The 23,442-nt window shown below is 46.2% G+C and overlaps 1 protein-coding gene across 17 annotated transcripts in view; it reads left to right on the top strand.

Moving 5' to 3' along the window:
* The window catches only part of KCNMA1 (potassium calcium-activated channel subfamily M alpha 1), a 749,169-nt gene that overhangs the window by 535,453 nt on the left and 190,274 nt on the right, over positions 1–23,442 (top strand). For all 17 annotated transcript variants that reach the window (XR_007471407.1, XM_004273064.3, XM_049697236.1 and 14 more), the window contains exons 10-14: positions 16–126; positions 2,715–2,820; positions 4,556–4,638; positions 8,800–8,869; positions 15,526–15,681. Coding sequence is in view for 16 of the 17 variants with exons in the window: in XM_004273064.3 (XP_004273112.1) it covers positions 16–126; positions 2,715–2,820; positions 4,556–4,638; positions 8,800–8,869; positions 15,526–15,681 (526 nt within the window). In the remaining variant the exon portion in view is untranslated. The remainder of the gene's footprint in view (positions 1–15; positions 127–2,714; positions 2,821–4,555; positions 4,639–8,799; positions 8,870–15,525; positions 15,682–23,442) is intronic.

The raw sequence follows: 23,442 nt of genomic DNA, 5'->3' as shown, positions 1-23,442 counted from the left end.
GCCTCTCCCATGCAGGCACATTGTGGTCTGTGGACACATCACGCTGGAGAGCGTTTCCAACTTCCTGAAGGACTTTCTGCACAAGGACCGGGATGATGTCAACGTGGAGATTGTCTTTCTTCACAAGTAAGAGGCCCCTGCTGTTTCTAGACCCTCCACCCAACCAGGCATCTCTAGGGGGACGCCTCAGGTGTCTGGAGGAGGGGTGATGTGAGGGCAGCATTCGGGGGGCAGAGCAGAGTTGAATCAGCCACGATCCCTGCTGGGCTCATTGGGGAGGATGTTCTGGAACCGACGGAAAGGAAGCAACGCACTCGTTCAGTGAATAAGAGCAGTATCTGTCTCTGTGGAAGCAATTCTGGCAAGTAACAGTGGGGTTCATTATGGGTCAGACACGTCAGTACTGTCCCCTCAGCTGTCTGGATCTATGCGATCCAGGTGTGTCCACAGTGTCTGGTGTGGGTGATTAGCTGTGTGGTGTAGATTCTTTAGGAGTGCAGGACTGACATAGTGACCAAGCAAGACAGAGACATAAGAGGAAGCAGGGTACAGGGTAATAGCAGCAGTAACAACAGCAGCTGTCGTTCCTAGGAACCTTCGGTGTAGGACACAGTGCTGGTCACCACAGCCTCTCCTGAAATCAACAGAGGGAGTAAGAGTACATGCTTGACTCAGACTTCAGTCTGAATCCTGACTCAACCAAGTACTGAACAAGTTCACCTCTCTGGGCCTCAGTTTCCACATCCATAAGATGGGGAGATCACAATGGTTTCCTGGGCTATTTTGAGCATGAAAAGAAGTAATCCATTCCAAGTATACAGAGCAGAATCAGGCACACAGTAAGTGCTCAATAAATGTTAGCTGTTATCGTGAGAGAGAAAATACATTAGGCTGCCCAATGTACTTAGGAGGTAGGTCTTATCAAGTTTGTTTTACAGGTGAGGAAAGCAAGTTCTTTGCCTGATCCCCTTTTAGGTAAAAGGTAGTCCATAACAGGGGTGGAGAGTTGGGGGATACAGGCATGTTGACGTGGGTGGCACCCTCTTCTTTTATGGAGATGGGGCTATCATGGGGGCCAGTCTTAGCCCCATGTTGCCAAGGGACAAAGCTCACACGTTGGTGTTGGCTCCATGTGGGGTTGACCACCCAGGACTCAGTCCTGCTCTGAGATCCCACCGAGGTTGACTTTCCTGTAGCTATCCGGTGCATCTCCTTCCTTTCGGCATTTGTGAATATGAAACTGACCATGTCTGAGCACCAGCATTTTTCTTCTTAGCACTGACTTATCCAAGTTCTGAAAAGACCAGCCAGGCCACGGGCACAGGAGCAGAACCCACAGATCCAATTAACTGCTTAGCCACCGCTGGCCAGCTGTGGGGCCCATCCTCTGCTGAGCGTTTGGAAGGTTCAAGACAAGTATAGTGTATAGGTTCTGCCCTCATCTTGGTTTGGCATGTCAAGATGAGCACCTGTGCAGCAATTGGAGCACAACATGGATCCTCCAGTAACAGACTGATGTCAGTTTAATCAAGTGGCAGAATCACACGGGGCATCTGTATCGGGGAGAGACCACCACTCCTTGTATTTCCGGGGCAGGCAGGCTTCCTGAAGGAGGACTGGCTTGTCACGGATCTGGAAGACTGGTTGGATTTGCACAGGCAGCTGCTTTTCTCTCGCCCACTGCCTTAGTCGGAATCAACAAGCCGGCTGTTACTGCTTCAATTGCTAGGACCCCAGCATCTATCAGTGTCAGCCTTGTCGTCCATGGCCCAGTTAATTAACCTCTCAGAGCTTTGGGTTAATAGCATCCCTTCCTGTAGAGTTGTTTTTGAGGTTTAAATGAGTTAATACTTGTCAAGTGCTTAGGATGGTAGCTGCCACATAGTAAATGCTCAGGAACATTAGCGGTTATGATCGTTACTGAGTACTAAGAACATTAGCCGTTATGATCATTACTGAGTACTAAGAACATCAGCGGTTATGATCATTACTGAGTACTACATAAATGTTAGGCAGGGGTTGGTTAGCTCAGTCCTTGGCACCTTGTAGGTTCTTGGCACCCAGTAGGCACAGTACCTAACAGAGAATAGGTATTTTTCATCTCTGCAGAAATAATCAATGAATGAACAGGTCCACCAGTGTTTTAATCCTTGCCCTGCAATGGGAAGGATGGCTGTGTAGCTCAGCACCAAGAACGATGACTAGTGTACACACGCTGAATCAAGAGCGATACCGAGAGTGGATCAGCTCTGTGTGTGGCTGCTCAGAAGGGACGTTTTTTTGATCCAGGCCCTGGGGAGTGAAAAGTCCATGACGTGGAGAAGCAGGGAAAAGGCTTTTGATGGAAGGAACAGCGGGAGGTTCTGCCAGAAGACTTCTGGCTAATCCCTGATGTCACAGCCTCAGTTTCTCCATTCATAAAATAGGGATTCCATTCATCATGAGGTTGAAGACATTTTGCCCGAAAGGCCTCAGACTCTGTAAAGGTCATGAACTCTCCATTTTACCTTCGGACTGGTTTTGGTTTTCAGTTGGGCTGGGGTCTTACTTCTCTTGAGTGTGAGCCTCTTATTTATGGCCAGAAAGGGGGCTGCTTTGAAGGTGAAAACCTTTTTACCATGTCTCTCTCTGTGACAATTGGAGGGAAGGGAGGTCATGGAGGCTGAATACCTGAGTCTGTTATATTAATGGCTGTTTTTTCTCTCCCTGCCCAGCATTTCCCCTAACCTGGAGCTTGAAGCTCTGTTCAAACGACATTTTACTCAGGTGGAATTTTATCAGGGTTCAGTCCTCAATCCACACGATCTTGCGAGAGTCAAGGTAAGAAGGAAGAAGTGACTTCTGCTTTTACTCCATCTGGGGGGGTGTGACTCTGTGGTGAAGGGACATGCGTCCCAGGGTGGCCAAGAGTCACCTCCATACCCCTAATGAGATAAATCAGTTACTACCAACCGTGGTATCACCCTTGCACTGGTCCCAGGACTTTGTTCTGCCGGCACATGGTGGACCACCTGTAAGCATTCCACATGTGGACTTGTTGTACATAACATGCTAGACATCGCTGGTTGCCTCAATAGTAGCACTGCTGAAGGAAGTAGACCAGTTGTATGGACTCAATATATAACATAACAATCAAGTAATTCCCATTTTGAATACTTAAATTGGACTCAATGTAGCTCTGAAATCTGTTATTTACGTCAGAAAGAAACATTAAGGATACACTATAAAATAAAGTTTACCCAAGCCATAACACATTTTGAGCTTCCTTTTTTCCTCACCAAGGACTAAAGGTGCAAAACTAAACACTCAGGTATCTGATAGCACTTGGTAATGGGCTAATCTTTCTTTCTAGAACCTACTAGGTTAGAACCTTCTTATAAAGCACACCTAAGGCTTATAAGGGAAAGAGATACAACAGAATGGCATCTGCTACTTTACTCATTTCACATAGATTTTGTAAGCACGTTCAGTATTTGCACGCCAGTGGAGATCGATTAATATTTTGAATCCACTGACATCTAAATGCTTACTGTGGCCACCACATAATGCAGTAGATAATGTAATTGGCAAACGTGTATAAGCCAAAAGGATTTGGGTAAATTCTTTACTTTATGAAAGAAGGAAAACTAGAGACAATTTGTGACATACCATGGAGGAAACCATGGCCTCCCACCAAATGCAAGAATGGTCTGTTATAAGTACAACATCCCAAGTAGGGCAGACCTGAGCCAGAATGGGAATTCTTATGCTTACAGAGTCCTGTTAATATTATCCAGACCTGATCCGAGTTATGTCTAATGTGGAATCTTATGGGAACTTGGGGAAAATAGTTACTGTCCGTGGACCTGATTTAGATGCAATCAATTCTTTGCACAACTCCTCATCCCCTCAAAGGAATAAGCCTCTGTTGGTACATGTTTAGATAAGTCAGTAGGTTGTATTTCGAGGTCATCTGTAACATCATTTCATACACGTAGATTCGTTGTCTTTTGAATATCTGAATGCTAATTGTATACTAAACAGTACTGAGCTGTTGTCTGAGTTAGGGCTCTCATTTCCTCTTATTTCACCGTTAAGATGTGAAAAAAAGGTTAAGTGAAGGACTTTGGACTCTAAATTTCTGAATCCCCAATGACTCAGTTAACTTGGTAGCCTGAGAGAAGAGGTTTAGCCCCCCTAACGCCATTTCCTGACTGGAAAAGTTAGGATGATGGTGCAGATGGTGGGGCAAGGAGATGGAGAGGGGACCGAAAGGCTTAATTAATTGTTATCTCAAGAAATCCAGAAAGCTTACGTGTAAAAGGCTATGCAGAATGGGAAGTGTAGTTACCAAGGTACACATTGTCCCCTCCAACGGCAACAAGATGAAATGTTTATATCATAACAAGAAATTGCAACCTACACTTTTGACAAAAACTATAATCTCTCAGAATTACTGTTTTTTTCTTTCCTTGCAAAGCACCAGGTTCCCCCAGAGCCATCAACAGAGAGAGACTGCAACCAAGCATGGCTATTTATATGTTTGTGTTCTGTGATTTTCCTTTTGGTGTCTTAGATAGAGTCAGCAGATGCGTGCCTAATCCTTGCCAATAAGTACTGCGCAGACCCCGATGCTGAAGATGCCTCCAACATCATGAGGTAAGCTTGGGGAGGCGGGAAGGCTCTGGGCTGGGTGCTGTCTGGCCACTCGCTCTCCTGTGGGGTCCTCTGCAGAGCACTGTCTCTGTGGGACCTTCTTTCCTCATTAGCCAGCCTACAACTAGCCATCTGCATAGGCCTAAGGCAGGGTGGGGAACTGAGGCTGTGGTGGGTACAGAGGGTAATGACACAAGGCCTCATTAACTGAAAGCTCATCCTTAAAAGATAGGAGCTCTGGGCTTCCCTGGTGGCACAGTGGTTGAGAGTCCGCCTGCTGATGCAGGGGATGTGGGTTCGTGCCCCGGTCTGGGAGGATCTCACATGCCGCTGAGCGGCTGGGCCCGTGAGCCATGGCCGCTGAGCCTGCGCGTCCGGAGCCTGTGCTCCGCAACGGGAGAGGCCACAACAGTGAGAGGCCCACGTACCGCAAAAAAAAAAAAAAAAAAAAGATAGGAGCTCTGGGACTCACAGCCAGTCTTGGGGTGGAGGACTAGCGAAGGAAAGATAGATTTCATTGGGAGCAGGCCTGAACTAAGGTACCATGTTCCCTGAGGGGGAGTGGGCCTGAGAAATCTGAACTGTAAACGATTTCGCTCCCGGGAGACAGTTTGGAATAGCTGGAGATGTTCTTGTTTGTCATAGTTAGGGGACGGTGCTGCTCATGTCTGCTGGGTAGAGGCCGGAGTTACTGCTCAACATCCTACAGTACACAGGACTGCCCCCCACAGCAGAGAATTAGCCGGCCCCGAATGTCAATAGTGCCAAGGTTGAGGAGCCCCAGGTTAGAGCTTTCCGAGTGTGTCTATAGCACACATAGATGAATATTTCCCACAAAGAGGGGTTTGTTAACCAATCAGCTTGTTTCGACCAGTTTCCCCAAAAGAAATAGTTTGTTTTTGTTTTAATTACTTTATTTATTTATTTTTGGCTGCATTGGGTCTTTGTTGCTGCGCGCGGGCTTTCTCTAGTTGCGGCGAGCAGGGGCTACTCTTCGTTGCGGTGCGCGGGCTTCTCATTGCAGTGGCTTCTCTTGTCACGGAGCACGGGCTCTAGGTGCGTGGGCTTCAGTAGTTGTGGCACGCGGGCTTAGTAGTTGTGGCGCGCGGGCTCAGTAGTTGTGGCGCGCGGGCTCAGTTACTCCGCGGCATGTGGGATCTTCCCGGACCAGGGTTCGAACCCGTGTCCCCTGCCTTGGCAGGCGGATTCCCAACCACTGTACCACCAGGGAAGTCCCCTGAAATAGTTTTCTTCCCTGAATGCCTCCTCAGTGCTTTGAATACTACAAATTTCTAAGATAATGTTCTAGAGAGACTTTCTCAAACCTATTTGACTACAGGCCCCCTCCCCCTCCTTTTTTTTTTTTAATTTTCTTTTTACAGAACATCTCCTGGCAGGGCTGGGGGAGGTGGGGGGTCGCTCTTTGGAAAACACTGCCCAGCGCCTTTCTCGTAAACGCGCAGGGCCCACCTGAGGCCGTTCTCTGGCCAACTCCTGCTCCTTATTCTGTTCTTATTTCAGGAGAAAACTGTTCCATTTTTGTTCTTTGTATAGACCCATATTCCAGACATCTTGGGACTATGAAATGACTACAAAGTTAAGATATTTTGCTCCACTTAGTGAAAACCCTTTTGGATTCTTCTCTCCTGCAGCATAAATTGCAGCAGGAGGAGGTAATAAAGAGAACCTTCTGGAGAAGAGATGAACCAAGAGGAAACATTTCACTCCCACTAGATTCCCAGGAACTCTTGCCTAACTGCAAACAGCTATCCTTTGGGTCTAGACCAAGATTCCCCTCTCCCTACAGCTTGGTTTACTGTGTCCTGTGAATTTACCTGAGACAGAGGGTAGGGAAGTTGCCTTTGCACCATTACAATGCTCGCATCTCGTTCGCTTTGCTTTCGCTCAGTGGCCCCAGGTGACATGACCTTTCCCGTCAGTGAGGGGGCAGAATTCCTCTGAAGCACATCCTCCACTCAGCATCTGGTCCTTGCGTCTGGCAAGCAACATCTGGCACAATGTTCTCTTTCTACTCACCTTTCTTCAGCAGTATGCCTAGTGCAGTCATCTTAAGAGAGTTGATGCATGGACTCCTGTAAGCACTGGGCTTGCCAGGCCGCAGGGAGATGGTGGAATGGGGACCTGCTTCCACACCTGAGCCTGTCCCGTAACTAGTCACAGCCCCAGCTTAGGGTGCATCAGTTGGCCCTTTCCTTGAACTAGGATTTGTGTCCTTCACGTTTTTTTGTGTCATTTGAAGTGACAAAAATGTAGGTTTTCGGGAACATTATTTTCAAAATTTCAAATGGAAAACCAAAAGAAGAGGAAGCTTAATGTTTACCCCACAGAGGAATTTAGGGCTGGCCCTGCCTTTTTTATTTTAAGTGAATGATTGAAATGATAACAGCTTTGAGGTGGGCATTTCTCTTAATCACAATATTTTACTTAAGCCCTGACTACAATAGGGTTAATATGAAGACATACAGGGTATCTGGGTGATTGGCATGATGCCACGGTGTAAAAATGACTGAAAAAGGTAGTAGCAGAAATGTGATTCAGCCATTCATTAACGGAATCAGAACGAAGGCCCAGGGAGCAAAAGGAAATGGGAAGCTCAGGGTTAAAAGAAGGGATCTGTCTTTCCCTTATTTGTATAATCCTCCTTTCCCCTTAGTTTAATGAGACCAATCTGCCCGTTTTGAAATTAAAATGTCAAAGATCCATTTGAAATGAGCTAATGCAGAAAACTGGCTGATGCTGTGAACTGAATTCCGAGGGCTGACAGAGGCTCAAAGTCCTTGAATTATAAGCATGGGCCAACACAACACTTTTTCAAAAATAAAATGAAATCCTTCAAGTGCAAAAGCCCAAAAGGGTGAATTTATGCAGGAAGAGGCTTCCGCGTGATCCATTTCCTAAATTCCCAAGTGGCAGCTTTTCAGACAAAACTGCTCCCCAGCTGCCTCCTCTCCATCTTTGCACGAGAAGGGATGAAGCATAGGGCATTTCCTGGTGGGAAGTTGTGGGGTGGTCATGACCAGTGCACTTGCGTTTCCGATGAGGCTTAGGAGGTGGGCCTTTCTGTGGAATCCCAGTCTTTAGCCTTCCTTGTCACAGAAGGAAATGTACAATGTCATCTCTGACAGAGTGGGTAATGACAAAAACCATAACTTGCATGTGGAGAGAGCTTTTAATGATTTCAAAGCATTTTCACATCTGGTTTTTCATGTGCTGCTCATACCAAGCCTGTGAAATACATAAAGCAGGTACCGTTGCCCCCAATGTCCAGATGAGGAAACAGTCACGGAGAGTCCAGGGATTTCCTGAAGGTCACTCAGTTTGTTAGTGTAGCAGCTGGGACTGGAATGCAGGTGTTTCTGTTCCTCTGCTCCCGGCCCCTCCCTTGCAGCACAGTGATTGTTGTGGGGAACAGGAGGGAGGGTTAGAGTAGTAGGGGGCTGGCGGTAGTTAATACTAAGTAGGGACTGAGAGCAGTTTGGGGGAATTTTCCACCAGCCCATGACCTCCCCGAGGCCTTGACACTTCACCGTAACCGGCATCAAAGTCATTGTTTAGATGCTGTTAGCTATCCCAGGCTGAGTCGTGTGATACGATAGGCCCATCCTAAGAGCCCTGCTCAGAAATCATTTTTGTGACAGTGGCCATGTGTGCGTGACAATTAGAATCATTTGTCAGGCTGCTTGTATGATTTGTCACGTTGTCTCATGTTGTTAACTTGGAGAATTGGACTCAGAGCAAATCGTTTCCGGGCTCCTCCCTAGGGTATGTGAGATGGCAAACCTCTCTTGGCCCCATGAGTTGAGCTTGTTTTATTTCGAGGCCCATGTGGGCAATAAGCCCGTGACTGCTGCTCCAGAACCCCCATGCCCGGTACACACATGCCATCACCGAGACACCACGGGACCTCTCTCTTCTTTTATGCCTAGGACATGGCCTGTGGCCCTCCTGTGATTTCCTTTTCACATGACCACGGGACATGGCAGTGGAAACACAGTGTAACTTAGCCCAGTGGCTGCAACCTCTCTGAAGGTCCAGGCTGCTGGCCCTACATTCACTCCATTTGGATGTAATCAAATTAATCTTCCCATCAGACTCCAAGGGTGAGGCACACCCTGGCTCAGCTTTTGTTCTTTTCTTTTTCAGAGTCATCTCCATAAAGAACTACCACCCGAAGATAAGAATAATCACTCAGATGCTGCAGTATCATAACAAGGTAGGGCAGTGAGAGCCTGTCACAGGCTCAGCGATGCACACGGGGGTCCAGGCTCTTCCCCCTTCCCAGACAGCCACACACGCATGTGCGTACATGCACGAGCACACACACCAATGCAATCCAAAGGCCTGGGTAAAGAGGAGTGGTGGGCAAAAACCTCCCTGGGACGTTTCTTCAGTCCAAACACCTCGTTTGCAGTTGGGCACTGGAGGGAAACTCCTTCACGTATTGACTCATTTGTTCAGGAAGCATCTGTTGGTCCCCTAGGTTCAGAAATATTGATGTGTCTTTAGATCCCATTCCAACAACTTCGAATTCTTATGTGCCACACTCATTTCTTCCATGGGTATTTATTGAGTACTACTGTGTGGTCAACACTGGGCCTCACCCACAGCCCCCCAGTCCCGGTGGAAATAGTGAAGCCCTGTTCTGTGCCCTCAGGGATTTTGCAGTCAAGGTGTAGAGTGTCCCAGGCAAGTGAGCACTTTTCTATCTGAGACCAGATGAACTTGGCGGGACAGACCACGCACTGGGTGGAGAATGTGGAAAACCGCATCCTGAAATTCAAGATGAGAATTTGCACCGTTGAATTTAGGAAAATAGTTGGCTATCCAGAGATTAAACATAAAGGAATTTTCCTAGTGTTACAGTTTACAGGGAGATCAGGAAGAAAACAAATGTTGGAGTCTGTGCTGTTTCCCTCGTGGTTATTTCTCCGTAAACCAGAGTCCTGTCTCTCATTCAAAGGCAATGCTCCTTTGCTCGGCCATCAGTAGCCTCCCAGGAAAACAGCTTTGGGGGAGGGAAGGTGGCACCTTTCTGTGTTTGACATGGAACCAGTTATGAGAGACCAGAGGCTGCTCAGTACCTGCCACCAGGTGTCCTGTCTGGACAGAATCACTCCCTGCTGGGTTGTGAGTGAGCGTGTGTCCCATCTTATGCGCCATATTCCCTACGAAATAGGCAGTCCGGTGGCCCAGAGAGGACTCCCTTCTGCCAAATGCGCCAGTGCCATGCCATTATTTCTTAATTGCTGGCAAGCGCTGCCCCATGTCGCCGTGTGGAAGCCCATCGGAGGCATTGTTGACTGTGGAGCCTGCTGTTGGTGACTGGGCTGCCGCTCGGGCTGCTGCCCACCGCCCGCTGCTGCCCAGCCCTCCCAGGTGGCTCCACTGCAGGCTGTGCCACGCTCCAGCCAGTGGGTTGGGTGGTGGGCACCCAAGGTCACAGTGTCCTGTTCGTCTCTGGAAAACCCAGGACACTGAAGAGAGAAAGTGAGGGTATTGGTAACTCACCGGCATCAAACTGGAGAAGTTCTTTGCCAGCAGCCTTGGTAGGGGGAGGTGAATTTTATGAGCAGGGCTGTGGCCGGTGACAGCTCCCGAGGCAAGGAACTCTCCCTCTTTCCTTTGTGATTTGAAATTTCATTTAGTGTGGGAGTGCTTTAAGCTGTTGTTTAGATTTGGGGCTGCATTTAGATTGAATAGGAAAATTAATGTTGTATGTTTAGAAAGGGATGTCAGTTCCTTTTTTTCTCCTTCCAATGAGTGCTAATGCAGCATCTTCAAGGAATTAAGGAGGATTTCAGCTCTGTGAGTCTTGTCAGACTCAGAAGTAGTTCCACGGACCTAGGATCCAGATGGCACTGGTCAGCATTCACACGATCATAGCAAGCTTATCATAGCAAGCCGAACATCTTTCACAAACGTCTGCCTTATCATTATTCAGAAACAGTGATGAAGACGTCAACCGACCCATGGTTATTTGCTTAAAACGCATTTTGTTTAGAGCCACGCCAATCTATTTGGGTTCCAGAGTTAGGAAGAGTCACTTATGAGACTTTGTCCTTTAAGATGTGTCAGAGCGAAAGGGACATGGTGACTTTGTTACAGGGCTCTTTATCATTTCATTTTTGTCCTGCAGAGAAGGAACAGGAAGTCTACTGGTCATTATTTGTCATCTCATTCCTTGAGAACTGCAAATAGACATTCTTCACCTTGCTTTACAATTTTGCTGGTTTTTTTTTTAACATTTTTATTGGAGTATAATTGCTTTACAATGGTGTGTTACTTTCTGCTTTATAACAAAGTGAATCAGTTATACATATACATATATCCCCATATCTCCTCCCTCTTGCATCTCCCTCCCTCCCACCCTCCCTATCCCACCCCTCTAGGTGGTCACAAAGCACCGAGCTGACCTCCCTGTGCTCTGCGGCTGCTTCCCACTAGCTATCTATTTTACATTTGGTAGTGTATATATGTCCATGCCACTCTCTCACTTCGTCCCAGCTTACCCTTCCCCCTCCCCATGTCCTCAAGTCCATTCTCTATGTCTGCGTCTTTATTCCTGTCCTGCCCCTAGGTTCTTCAGAACCTTTTTTTTTTTTTTTAGATTCCATATATATGTGTTAGCATACGGTATTTGTTTTTCTCTTTCTGACTTCCTTCACTCTATATAACAGACTCTAGGTCCATCCACCTCACTACAAATAACTCAATTTCGTTTCTTTTTATGGCTGAGTAATATTCCATTGTATATATGTGCCACATCTTCTTCATCCATTCATCTGTTGATGGACACTTAGGTTGCTTCCATGTCCTGGCTATTGTAAATAGAGCTGCAATGAACATTGTGGTCCATGACTCTCTTTGAATTATGGTTTTCTCAGGGTATATGCCCAGTAGTGGGATTGCTGGGTCATATGGCAGTTCTATTTTTAGTTTTTTAAGGAACCTCCATACTGTTCTCCATAGTGGCTGTATCAATTTACATTCCCACCAACAGTGCAAGAGGGTTGCCTTTTCTCCACACCCTCTCCAGCATTTATTGTTTGTAGATTTTTTGATGATGGCCATTCTGACCAATGTGAGATGATATCGCATTGTAGTTTTGATTTAATTTTGCTGTTTTTAAGATCCTATCTACCCTTAACAATATTATTTTTCTTTCTCTCTTGGCACTTTCTCTGTACCCATGACTAGATGCCCAGAGATCTCCATCCATTAAAACTTGCTTTCAGGAAAAAACCTGGTACATACATGTACACTTATATCCCTGTCAGCATATTCCAAAGGATAGTTAATTCCGTAATTGGATATCAGATTTAAAAGATAAAGAATTTCAATCCCCCGTGATCTAACGATGGTGCTATTCTAGGACCTAGAGGGATGTAGGGAAGCTGTCCTCTTTCTCTCCATATAAAACTCGTTCTGAGTTTGTCATCATAATAATCTCAGACACTTGTGTCATATTTTAGGGTTTTAAAAGAGTTTTGACATCCATTATCCCATTTAGTCCTCATTTGACCATCTGTGCGTTTTAGTATCCCAGTGTGACGGCAGACCGTGGGTCTAAGCTCTGTCTCAGAGCGTCTCTGATGGGTACAACTCATGGTCACTGGGCAGCCAGTGAGCTAAGAGACAGAACTGCTGAAACTGCCACCTTCTCATTCAGTAGAGCCACAGGCTGTTGAGCCAAACTGTGGTTCCTCTGAGTAGGACTTACAGAAGGATGGAGGTTCTCCAAAGTGGATCTGTTTACCCCCAGTAGAATTCAGGGAGAGAAACACTCAGCCTCACCATCTCCCAGCATGGAGAGGACACGGCACAGGGGCATTGTCTGATTTGAGCGCAGATGGCTTAAAACTCTTGAAGGAAAGAATGCTTTGGGACATCTTGGAAAGGTTCACTCCTGATGACCTAGCTGTTAGTGGACTTTTAAAATGTTCCTAGCAGACTCTACAGAAAGAGGTCTTTGTCTCTGACCTGAAGCCAAGTCCCAGTGGCCGAATGGAGATGCAAGTTCTTTGAGCTTTCTCACTGTAAACCCTTACACTTGAGCAGGAGTGTTGAAGTGTTTTCTCTGAGACAACCTTCTTTCTTCCTCATGGCAGCTTCCCTAACGTTGCATGTGTAGTGAGAGATGGCCCTGGGGCTGGAATTCATCTCTCCTGGTTTCCAGGACAGCCTGTTTGCACGTTCCTTTCGTCTCAAACAGAGGGAAGCCCCAGTCCTGTTCGTCCTGCCTTAGCAGGGCTGGTTCTCCAGATGAGAGGATTTGCCTCTAGACTCCTATGTAGTAACACTGGCGTCTTCCACTGGACACTGGACCCAAAGTTCCCTCAAATGAAAAAGGACAGAGTTGCCAGAAACGAACAAGTTGAGTTCCTGGGTCAGTCACCCTTCTTTGTTTGGTGCACACAGACCTTCCAGCCTTTGGCATGTCCCTTGCGGCTCCCTGCCCCACGATTGGGAAAGATACGGTGGCCAAAAGAGGAAGCTGAGAAATGAAACGAACTTGACTTTTCTGTATAATAACATGTAAAATATGTCTAAGGAACTCAATACCAGATGGGTACATGAGGGACCCAAGACATAAAATCCTAGACTTCATACCCTGGATGGCATATGGGGATGTGAGAAACCATCTTAAAAAGATTTGTTTGTTTATTTGAAGTTGCCCTGAAGGTTACATAGTGTCTGTCTGGGGCTTGGACCACCCAAATCTCCTTTTACACTTGATGATTTACTTGTTCATGACTTACATTTAATTTCTCCTCATTCTTCGCAGATGACGTTCATGCAAATGAGTATTTCTCCACTTAGCCTGATGTATTCCCTACGATGCCAGGGAAGTAAAGGGGAAAAGTGGCCTTCTTAAGCCAGTGAGGGGTAGGGAGAGAAATGGGATACAGGGCAGGGCTAATTGCTGGAATTGAGTCTGTGATGTGGGAAGGTCTCTGATACTCAGCTTGACAGAAATTCCCATCTGCTCCTGCCCACACATGGGACTATTTTAACAGCTCTCATCAGGGAGAATCTTCCAGGAGTAAACACTGCCGGGTTAGGATTCACAAGATTGTTACAGAACAGGATTTTGCAAGAGGGAATTTCACGAGAGTGGTATTTCTGAAAGCCAAGCACAGAGCCATTGCACTTGGTCTTGGCTCCACAGTGGAGCCTCCCATCTCCTCCTGGCAGCACACCTGTCGTATATTGTCCTGCATATATACCTCCTTCATGCTCCTTGCGCTTGCTGACACGTGGAGAGAAACAGCCATTTCAGGGTCATAGAGTCTTGGCACTAGCAGGAGCCTCGAAGGGCTCTGACTCAGCCTCCGGTGCAAAGCAACAGTCTATCTACTGAGACTTGGAGAAACACGCACTGAGTTTGAGGGAAAGAGACCTTGCATTTCTGGAGGCAGCGTTCTCCATTTTTTAGACAAATTACATCCTTAGAGATTTCCTTTATAAAACAAGCTTAAAAAGTGCTTTCTTGTAATACACACCAGTCATTCCTAATTCTGGCACTTGGAACAAAGCAAGACAAGTCTAATCTCTCCCCATCATAGCAGCACCCGAAGTGTTCACAGATAACTATCCTGTCTCCCTGGAGGAGGGGCCCTTCTTCGGACCAAAGGCTGCTGGCTCTCTTCACTGTTCCTCCAAAGATGTTTTCTAGAACCCACGTCTCGTCTCATGCTTGTCATTTTTCTCGGGGGGTTATTCAGTTATCAATTTCCCTTTTAAAATCTGACTGTCACAACTAGATCAAGCGCCAGGGAACTAGCCTGACCAGTTCACAACAGAAGGAAACCTTTGTATTTCCCGTGATCTGAAGACCATTTCTAACAAGCTAGCGCCGGCTTTTTCTGTAATCTGTCACGAGATTGACTTCCTTTGGGGAGTTTTAGTTACACACAAGGTTTTCTGTTTTGTTTTGTGTTCTCTCCTGTCCCCTCATGTCTGCCAAGTCAGGGCTTCGCCTTTTGGATTTAAACAGTTGATTTTTTCTTTTAACCTAAATGCTGTATTGATATTAAGTTCTTTTACATCTTGATGATTTTTGCCCATTTTTCCAACTCTGGAGAACTTTCGAAGCTTGATTCTGTCATCCACTGTATCATCTCTGACTCTCTGCTTCCTGCCACTTAAAAATAATTGGATGAACATGCCTCTGGGTCCTCATCGCAGGGTCTGACCTCACTGTTGAGTAGGATCAGTCCATCTGCAAGAGATTGTAACACATCTCCACTGTGATGTGCCGGATGATTTAGGGCAGGGCTTCTTGAAATGTGGTTGCTAGCTCAGCAGCTCAGCGTCACCTCGGAACTTGTGAGAAATGCAAATTCTCCAGCCTTCCCCTCCCCCCAAAGAATCAGAACCTGTGGGGGAGGCCCGACAGTTGGCGTTAGTGTAAACCCTTCAGGTGATCCTGATGCCCACTCAAGCTTGGGAGCCATGGAGCAGGCGTTCTGGGAAGGCAGACAAAAAACGACATCTAAAATACCCAGGCGTCTGGCAGTCTTAAGGGTTTTTGAGGAGCCAGTTTAGAGCAACCTAGCCAGACATCCTAGTAGCACGGGCTGACGTGTCTGTCACAAGAGGAAATTCCCTCTGGAGTCTCTTTGGCTCAATGACAAATGCGAGGGGAGGACCTGGGCTTGGTAGGTACAGAAGCAATATTCCAGAGAGACTGAAGTCTGATGAACAGAAGAGGTGGATAAAACAGGAAACACCAGACCCAGGCAAGGGAAAGGAAGGCTGAGTCTGGGCGACCCTGAGCTGTTGGGCAATGCTGCATTTCCCAGAGGAGACTTTAACCAATTGAACATTTAACGAAGAAAGGTCTCATACCTGTTTTTGTTTCCGCAGGCCCATCTGCTAAACATCCCGAGCTGGAATTGGAAAGAGGGGGATGATGCAATCTGCCTCGCAGAGCTGAAGCTGGGGTTCATCGCCCAGAGCTGCCTGGCTCAAGGCCTCTCCACCATGCTTGCCAACCTCTTCTCCATGAGGTCATTCATAAAGGTAACGTCTCGTCCTATTAGAGTACATTAGCCCCGGATTCAATTTGTCGTGGGGTTGAGTAGAGAGCACAGCTTAAACTCAAAACAGATCGGCGGGCTTTAACCACTTTGGTTAAGGAGAAGTTCCTTGTTACAGATTTGGGCACGAGGCCAGCTTCTTTCAAAATTATGTTTTTATTTTTATTTAGCACATCCACGGCCATTAAATGATTGTTCAAAGCACAATCCTCTCTTTTTTTTAGATAAACCACATGTTTATCTATCAACAAAGTCTCCACTGTTAAAACAAAGCTATGATTTATATACATTCCATATGGCACCAGAGCGCCTAAAGAAAAGAATTATCCTTTTGCTCTTGTACATCAAGTGGCTGGTGGACCTCTCACTGTGCAGAGAAATGCAGACCATGTGTTTGTGCCGAAGCCCAAACCCTAACAACATAATTCATTTATTTATTTCTGCACAATCAAGGAGGCCGGCGGGGCTGACATGCCATGGTTGTTTGAATGGAGAGTCAGAGGAGGAACTAACTGAGTCGTGGGCAGCGGGGCCCTTTACACCGTGAGACAGGCGGTCTGGATATGCTCATCCCCCGGTCAGCGATTCACCCCACAGGGCTGGCTGCTCAGCCCCTCCAAAGTGGCCCCTGCCCACTGGACCAACTCAGACAAAGAAAGACCCAACTCTGTCCTCATAGGCCAGGCCAGGAGTGTTTCCAGGACATCAGGTTGAGGGTCCAGGACCCTACTAAGAGGGCTTTTGGAGCTCTTAGTGATGACACCGTTCCTTATCCTTGGATTGCTCAGCCTAGACAGTCAAGGTAGCAAACCGGTGCAGTAAATCCTGTGTCGTTTGGGCCTCCCTGATTTGGCGTTGGTGGCCATTAGCTCAGGATCTGGCCTTATATTCCCCTCCCTGTTATTCATTTATTTACATTCCCCTTCCTGAATTACTAGTGGTTGAGGTGGGAAATGAGTGTGTCACCGGGAGATCCTGCAGAGGGGCCAGAAACTCTGAAATCGAAGGTGTGAGATCTCCAGCCTTTTGCTGCCATTGTTGCTGTGTCCACCACCGGCAGTAAGTTATTCGGTGAGGTTGAGGAAATGGCCCTGGCTGCAGTGAGAGGGATGCGTGGGAAGGATGAAGATGCAGGTGATGAACTGACTCCATGTCAGGGCTCACCCTTGGCATCCATAAGCTGTGTGACTTAGAACAGGATTTCTTTCTAGGTCCTCACCCTCTGTACCCACCTCATTATTTAGCCAATTTATGGTTAACATTAGTCTACGTAAAAGAACAAATTGTTTTGGAGTCCGTTCAATCACTTTAGCAATGGGTGCCTTGATTAAAAAATTCTTTACTTACTATATGCCCAAAGACCTCGACTCCGCAGAACTCCTGGCTCAGACCCAGCTCACAAATAAGGACATGGCTTGCCTTTAAATGGCTTCTTTAATTCACGCTGCCAGTCCCCTGCCTGGATACAGCTGAATGTAGGCAAAAGGAGGCGGCAGGAAGGTCTTTGTGGCTGGACTTAGAGACAAGCCCGAAAGCCAGAGGCAGCCTGGTGTCTTCCAGGGCCCTTATATTCAACACCAGGAGCCCAGACCAGGGTAAAGGACTGTCACCAAGAGAGCTCCGCTGGCTCGTCCAGCCAAGCTCCGGGGGTTTCTTCCAGCAGGGGCTTACCCACAGGACCAGCACATGTCTGAGGACTTGGGCTGTGCTTCCTGGTGTTGATGAACATGGCCTTGGCAGGGCCCCGCCACACATGGGGCACTTGACATGCGTATGTTTTGATTTTGTGGTGCCTTCCTGGAAACTAGAGCTGCCTGTCAAGAAAATTAATAAAATGGACGTGATGCTGATTCTTCAGTGTTATTACCAGCAGGGAGAAAGAACCTCTGTCCAACTTTCCTCAAGACCCTGAAGGGCCTCACCTCTGTAGCCAAGGACGTCCCCTCCAGCCCAGCTAATCCCACTGCCAAGTTCCTGTTTAGGAGGGCCTGTGGGAGAGGCCCAGCCAGGCCCTGGTGTAACTCAAAACACATTTCCCTCCCAGGGTTATGTTACCATGTTCTTTCTGTCCGGGACCAAGTCCTCCATGTTTGGAGGTAGCTCTCTGAATATGGCCTTTTGACATTCAGGTGATCTTTGTGTTGGAATTTGCCAAGGCACATGACCTGGAAATAACAAGGCTTCCCTTCATATTTTTTTTTTTTCATTTGAGATAGAGACAATTGAAAGCACGTGCTCCCCATTCTGTAGTGTCCTCTCTGTGCTCTCCAAATCCAGACCCTTGTCTCTTTTAGGTCATAATAAACACCATAATGATGCTCTCCTTGGCATGATTTATATATTAGCTCCCCTTCTAGGGATCACAAAGCCTTTACTTATTTTTATTTGGGGTGTTGAATGGAAAAGGGAATCTATACATGGATAACTGTCTGCAGAAATGGCTTCCTTCCCCACTGTCCCCTACCATGTGTCCTACAGCAGTGAGTCCTACAGCAGGGAGTTCATCAGCACTTCCATGGGGATGGGCAGGCCTGTTAGGATGGAAAGCGGTGGGATGAGGCTTTGACAGCATCTGGTCCCTTGAGAATGCTTAGTGTTTCTGGAAGCCAGAGGTGGAGTGTGAGCTCATCTTCTCCCTGGCCCTGGGCAGGTATGATATCTGTTCTTTACTCCTAGAGAATACATGGTGCTCTGCCCCTGCTGAAAGAAGAAAGAACAAGACTGAAACAAGGGTGATATATCACAGTGACTGTCCACCAGGCTTTTAGAATGCATGAGACCAAAAAGCAAGACTGACAGTGAGGGTAATAAGGTTCTATGAAGGAGACAGGGACTACTGATACATGGAAGCTACCAAAGAGACCCAGCTCTGAGGTACCAGGAAATACGGGGGAGCACCTGTCTATCCTTTCAGCGTGGTCACTTTTGCCCCAGGGCGCCAAGTCATTGCCCCTGAAAGCCTAGCTCTGAATTGATCTGAACTTTTTGGGAATCTATTTATAATTTTAGCCCACATCTTTGGGGGTAATGATTTCCTTAAGTTTCCTTAAGAATTCCTAATTACTATTAAAGACTTGTCGCTGGCTCTTTGTCCTTTGCTCCACTTAACCTTCAAGACATGACCTGTGCGGTTTCTGGTGTTCTGGGGTTTGTTTAACAAATCCATGCTAACCTTACAGACAATACCTTTATGAAAGAGGCTCAGGCTGGCCACTCAGGGGTCCTGTGGCCCAGCAGCTTGTTGCTCATGAAACAGGTGAAGCATTTTGTCCAGCAGCACCCAGCTCTCGCCCTTGAATGCCTTGAAGGAGTGCAGGCAAATGCCCTGATTGCTGTGACCTGTCACCATCTACGTTATCAACCAGGCCCAGAACATCCTGTTCATTGACCGATACCTGATCTCCTACCACCCGCCTGTCAGGTTCAAGTGAGAATATTCCTAATGTCTTCTGGAAAGACCAAGACAAGGAACTTATTTATTAGCCGATCAGTCATTGCCTCATCCGTGAATAAGTGGCCGCATGTATCTCTCCGTGGCATCCTCACTTGGATGTAATTTAAGATCCACTGATTTAAAAAAAAAGTTTTTTTTTTTTTTGGTTTTAGAGTTTTACCATGTAATATTTAACTTTGTCTTCACCATATCTGGTTTCAAGCTGGGGCTTGACCTGCCGTCTTTGTGAATTGTGCTGTTACTTTTACTAGGATTAGCTGTCCTTGGACATGCTAAATTATGTGTGTGGGTATTATGTGTTTTAGAGGATGATAAACTCTTAAAATTTCTTTTCAATCCACACTGAGTCTTCAAATTGAGCACATTTATTGAATAAATTGTTCTCAGGATCGCCAACGATTTTAACTCTGCTAATCTACCATTTTACACACACACACACACACACACACACACACACAGACAGCCTAGAAAATGATATGTACTCCATAATTATTTCTTGTTTGAATAAATCAATTATGAAATTGGAGGAAGTACATGATACACTTCTTGTATTTTTTCCCTATTTTACAAGATTTGGAATTTATGGGTGAAATTTACTTAATATTGATCACAGCACAGTCCCCTCCATCACATTTTCTATTTCTGAATGGGGAAGCACTAGGGAAATCAGGCCCATCTTATTCAGATTGTATCATGGTTGAGGTGGACTTTGCTGGACCTGGAAACCATTTGTTCAGTATTGCTGTTACCATATTGCGATAAACTGTCAGCAATGCAGAGTCCTGGCACTAATTGTAGCCAAGGGAATTGTTTTTAGTCCCTTTATTTTGGGTTATGTCTATGTGCATATGTGTGTTTGTATATATGCATGTATTAAAACATTATGGTTTAGGAGCTGGAAACAGAAATCAAGACTCTTTAATAACAGCTAGAATGTACTGGGTTCTAACTTAGTGTCAGGCCCTATGCTAAGTGCTGTACAGGCATCATCTCATTTAATTCTCACAATGACCCCGCCCAAACCCGGCATTATTATTATCACCTCTTTATAGTGGCAGGCACTGTGGGTTAAGGGAAGTGCAGCAACTTGTGTGAGGATGTAAAGCTTGGAATTGACAAACTCACGTGTTAAACTAGGTACACTGGTTCCAAGTATGTCCCTGAGTGTACCTTCCTAACTTTCTGTAGCTTATTTTACGGGAAATATTGATTCAGTAGAGATTCCCCAGGCACTTACCGTATTGCAAGCAGTGTGCTAATCACACCGTCATCCTTATGGCTATAGGAGGCACTCATAAGTTTCAGGAAGCTTCTGTTGTGACTGGGATGTATGGGCACATGTTTGCACAGCCCCATCCTGTGGGTTTTGTTGGCCTTTCTCTCTGGCCAGCTCTATAACAGCAGAGGTCACTGCATCAAGACAGGTGAGGAATTAGCCTAGGCTGGGATGAGTTAAGGTGGGAAAATGAACTGGGCTGTCAAGAAGGAAATGACATTACACTCTGCTTTATTCAGGGGGTGAAGCTAATTGGCTTAAGTAGGTGCTTCTGGGGGATAACAAGCGATTCTTATTGGCTAATGGGTGTAATAAGCTCTGGAGACCAGAGACATTCATCTAGATGAGGGAAGCATGTTAGAAGCAGGGATCAACCCTGTGTGGAGTGGGAGAGTGGTGGGTGACAGAATCTCTGAAAGGGGGCCGGGGCTCCACCTGATAAGGCTGGGATCTAGGTGGCTTTCTGCTCCAGGAGGAAATGCTAACGGTGCCAGAGTAGAGGGTTTGCCTGCAAAGTAAATCCGCATGGTGTAAGTTAGATAGTGAGATGCAAACTCTTGCTTATTCCATACCGAAGGGCAATGTGATCACCCTGATCACAAATGGTATCATGACAGTGGGCTTCTACAGACACCCCTTGTCAGTGGAGAGCTGCTCCCACTACAGGTATACTCACTTCCTCAGTAATCTCGTTTATTCTCGGGAGTCCTAGATATATAGATGACTCCCAGATTTATATATCTATCCAGAACCCGATCCCAGTATCATTTATTTAATTGCTACTCAACATCTTTATTTGAATGTTTCATCTCCTCTGAGACCTAACCTATCCAGAATGGAATTCCTGTTCTTTCTCTGTAAACCTGGTCTTCTCCCATTGCACTATTGGCAAGGTCATCCTTCCCATTGCTCAGACTAAAGCCTTTGGATTCCACCTTAGCTCCTTTCTTCCTCTCACGTACCATATTCAACTCAGCAGAAAATCCACTTGGTTCGACTTTGAAAATAAGCCCAGAATCTGAGCACTTCTCACTACCTTCACTTTACTATCAGATCCAGGCCACCATCATCCATCTCCTAGAGTATTATACCAGCATCCTAATTGGCCTCCCTGCTCTGCCCTTATCCCTCTCCTCTTCCAGTCTGTTCTCATTACAGCATCCTTCTCAAGCATGAGGCAGATACCGTCACCCCTCTCCACGTAAATCTCTCCACGATGTCCCATCTCATCAGAATAAAGTTCTTACAAACATCTATAGGTCTCAAGCAGTCGGGGGCCTGTGACCCCACTGGCCTCATCTCCTAAATGCTCTTCTGCTCCTAGACATCATCCACACTCCATTTAGCTAGTCTAGGAGTTTTGCATCTGTTGTTCCCTCTGCCTGAAGTGCTCTTCCCCTACGTAGCTGCATGGCTTCCCTCCAGCGAATCCCTCATATCCTTGCTCAGTGTTAATTTCTCAGGGGGAACTTTTTCTAAAACATTAGAATTGCATTTTGAAAAAAGAGATTAAAAGCAAACTTTTAGTTGAAGTATAATATACAAACAAAAGTGTGCATCTGATAAATGGATAGCTTATTAAGTATTTACAAACTCACACCCTCATGTAACCAGGACCCAGATTAAGAAACAGTATATTATTAGTAACCCCGCAGTCCCTGTTTTTAAAGCCAGATGGCAGTGTATGTGTGGGTCTGTTTTGGGGCTTTCTTGGGAGCATTGACATCTCTAAAATGTTGAGTTCTCCAGTCTATGAAGATGGTATACCTGTAATAAAGGGATGCTTTATGAATCAAGAGTTTTCCTGGCAAATATAGGACGATCAAGAAGAAAGTGACCAAACTCATAGATTTCTCTGGGTCTTCTGAGGGTCCCTACAGGGAGTAGATGTCCCCCTTCACCAGATTCTCTAGGAATGATCTAGATGTTCTCTTAGGCTTCATGGGGTGAATAAAGTTTCCATGTGAAAAAACATCAAAATTGCATGTTAAATATTTGCATCCCCTGTCCTGCCACACCCCATACATGCATATCCTTGTCGACTCTCCTGGCTTTGTTTTTCTGCACGGCATTTTTTAATTGCCTCTTTTCCCGGAGACACTGTAAGCACTCTGAAGCCTAGAGCTGCTTGCTGTATTCCCGATGCCTAGAACAGCACCTGACTCATAAGAGGTCCTCAATACACGCATGTCGAATGAATGAATGAATGGCTGGAGCCTGGCGTGACCAGCCTTTATCGCAGACAGCTGGGTGGGGCCAGGACCAGCAGGGACTTACAATTTGGGGTGATTTTGGTGCTGAAACCTTCTTCCTTTGCTACTGTACGTGGTTCCTTTGCTAAATTAAAGAGCTTTGACTCCATGTAGACACTTGAAATGCAAAGCTTTATAGTCCTTGGCGAGGGTGCGTGGAGGCTGGTTAGATTTGGTTATAAACCATTTCGATTGCCAGAAAATCCAGTCAGTGTGTTGTTTAAATTCACAAATCAAAATAAACAGCCATGGATTGAAATGCATTTGCTAAACCTCAGTATCCCATTTGGGTCAACATCATTGTGCATCCCCTTTCCTTACTGCTTGAATCTCATTAGATCAGGGGCTCTGTCTGCCTCCCCCGACCGACGCCTTTGACTCTGCCCAAGATGACTAACGCCCACCTGAACGTAGAGCAACTTCCCTGAAAACGATTTCAAATGAAGAAAGAATTAATCCATGAACTATTAACAGGGATTCTGTTCTCCTCTGGCCCTGGTAATTTCTAGAACATTGAATTAAAGAGTTCTCAGACCTTTACAAATTCTCAAGGCAAACATTATTAGCAAAGAGAAGCCCATACAGCATGTTAGAAAATTGCCAGAAAATGTCAGTGGAATTTCTGAATAAAATAAAAAAGGTTGAAACTCCCCTTCCCCATCTTCTCCCCTTCTCCCTCCCTTCCTCCCCCTAACATGATTAGAAAGTCATTTCATGTGTCTTATATATTTGGTCAATCAAAGGCAAACATACATGATTGAT

Source organism: Orcinus orca, chromosome 14 (genome assembly GCF_937001465.1).
Source record: "Orcinus orca chromosome 14, mOrcOrc1.1, whole genome shotgun sequence".
NCBI lineage: Eukaryota > Metazoa > Chordata > Mammalia > Artiodactyla > Delphinidae > Orcinus > Orcinus orca.
The sequence above is the reverse complement of the archived record's forward strand: the minus strand, read 5'-3'. Positions and strand labels throughout refer to the sequence as shown.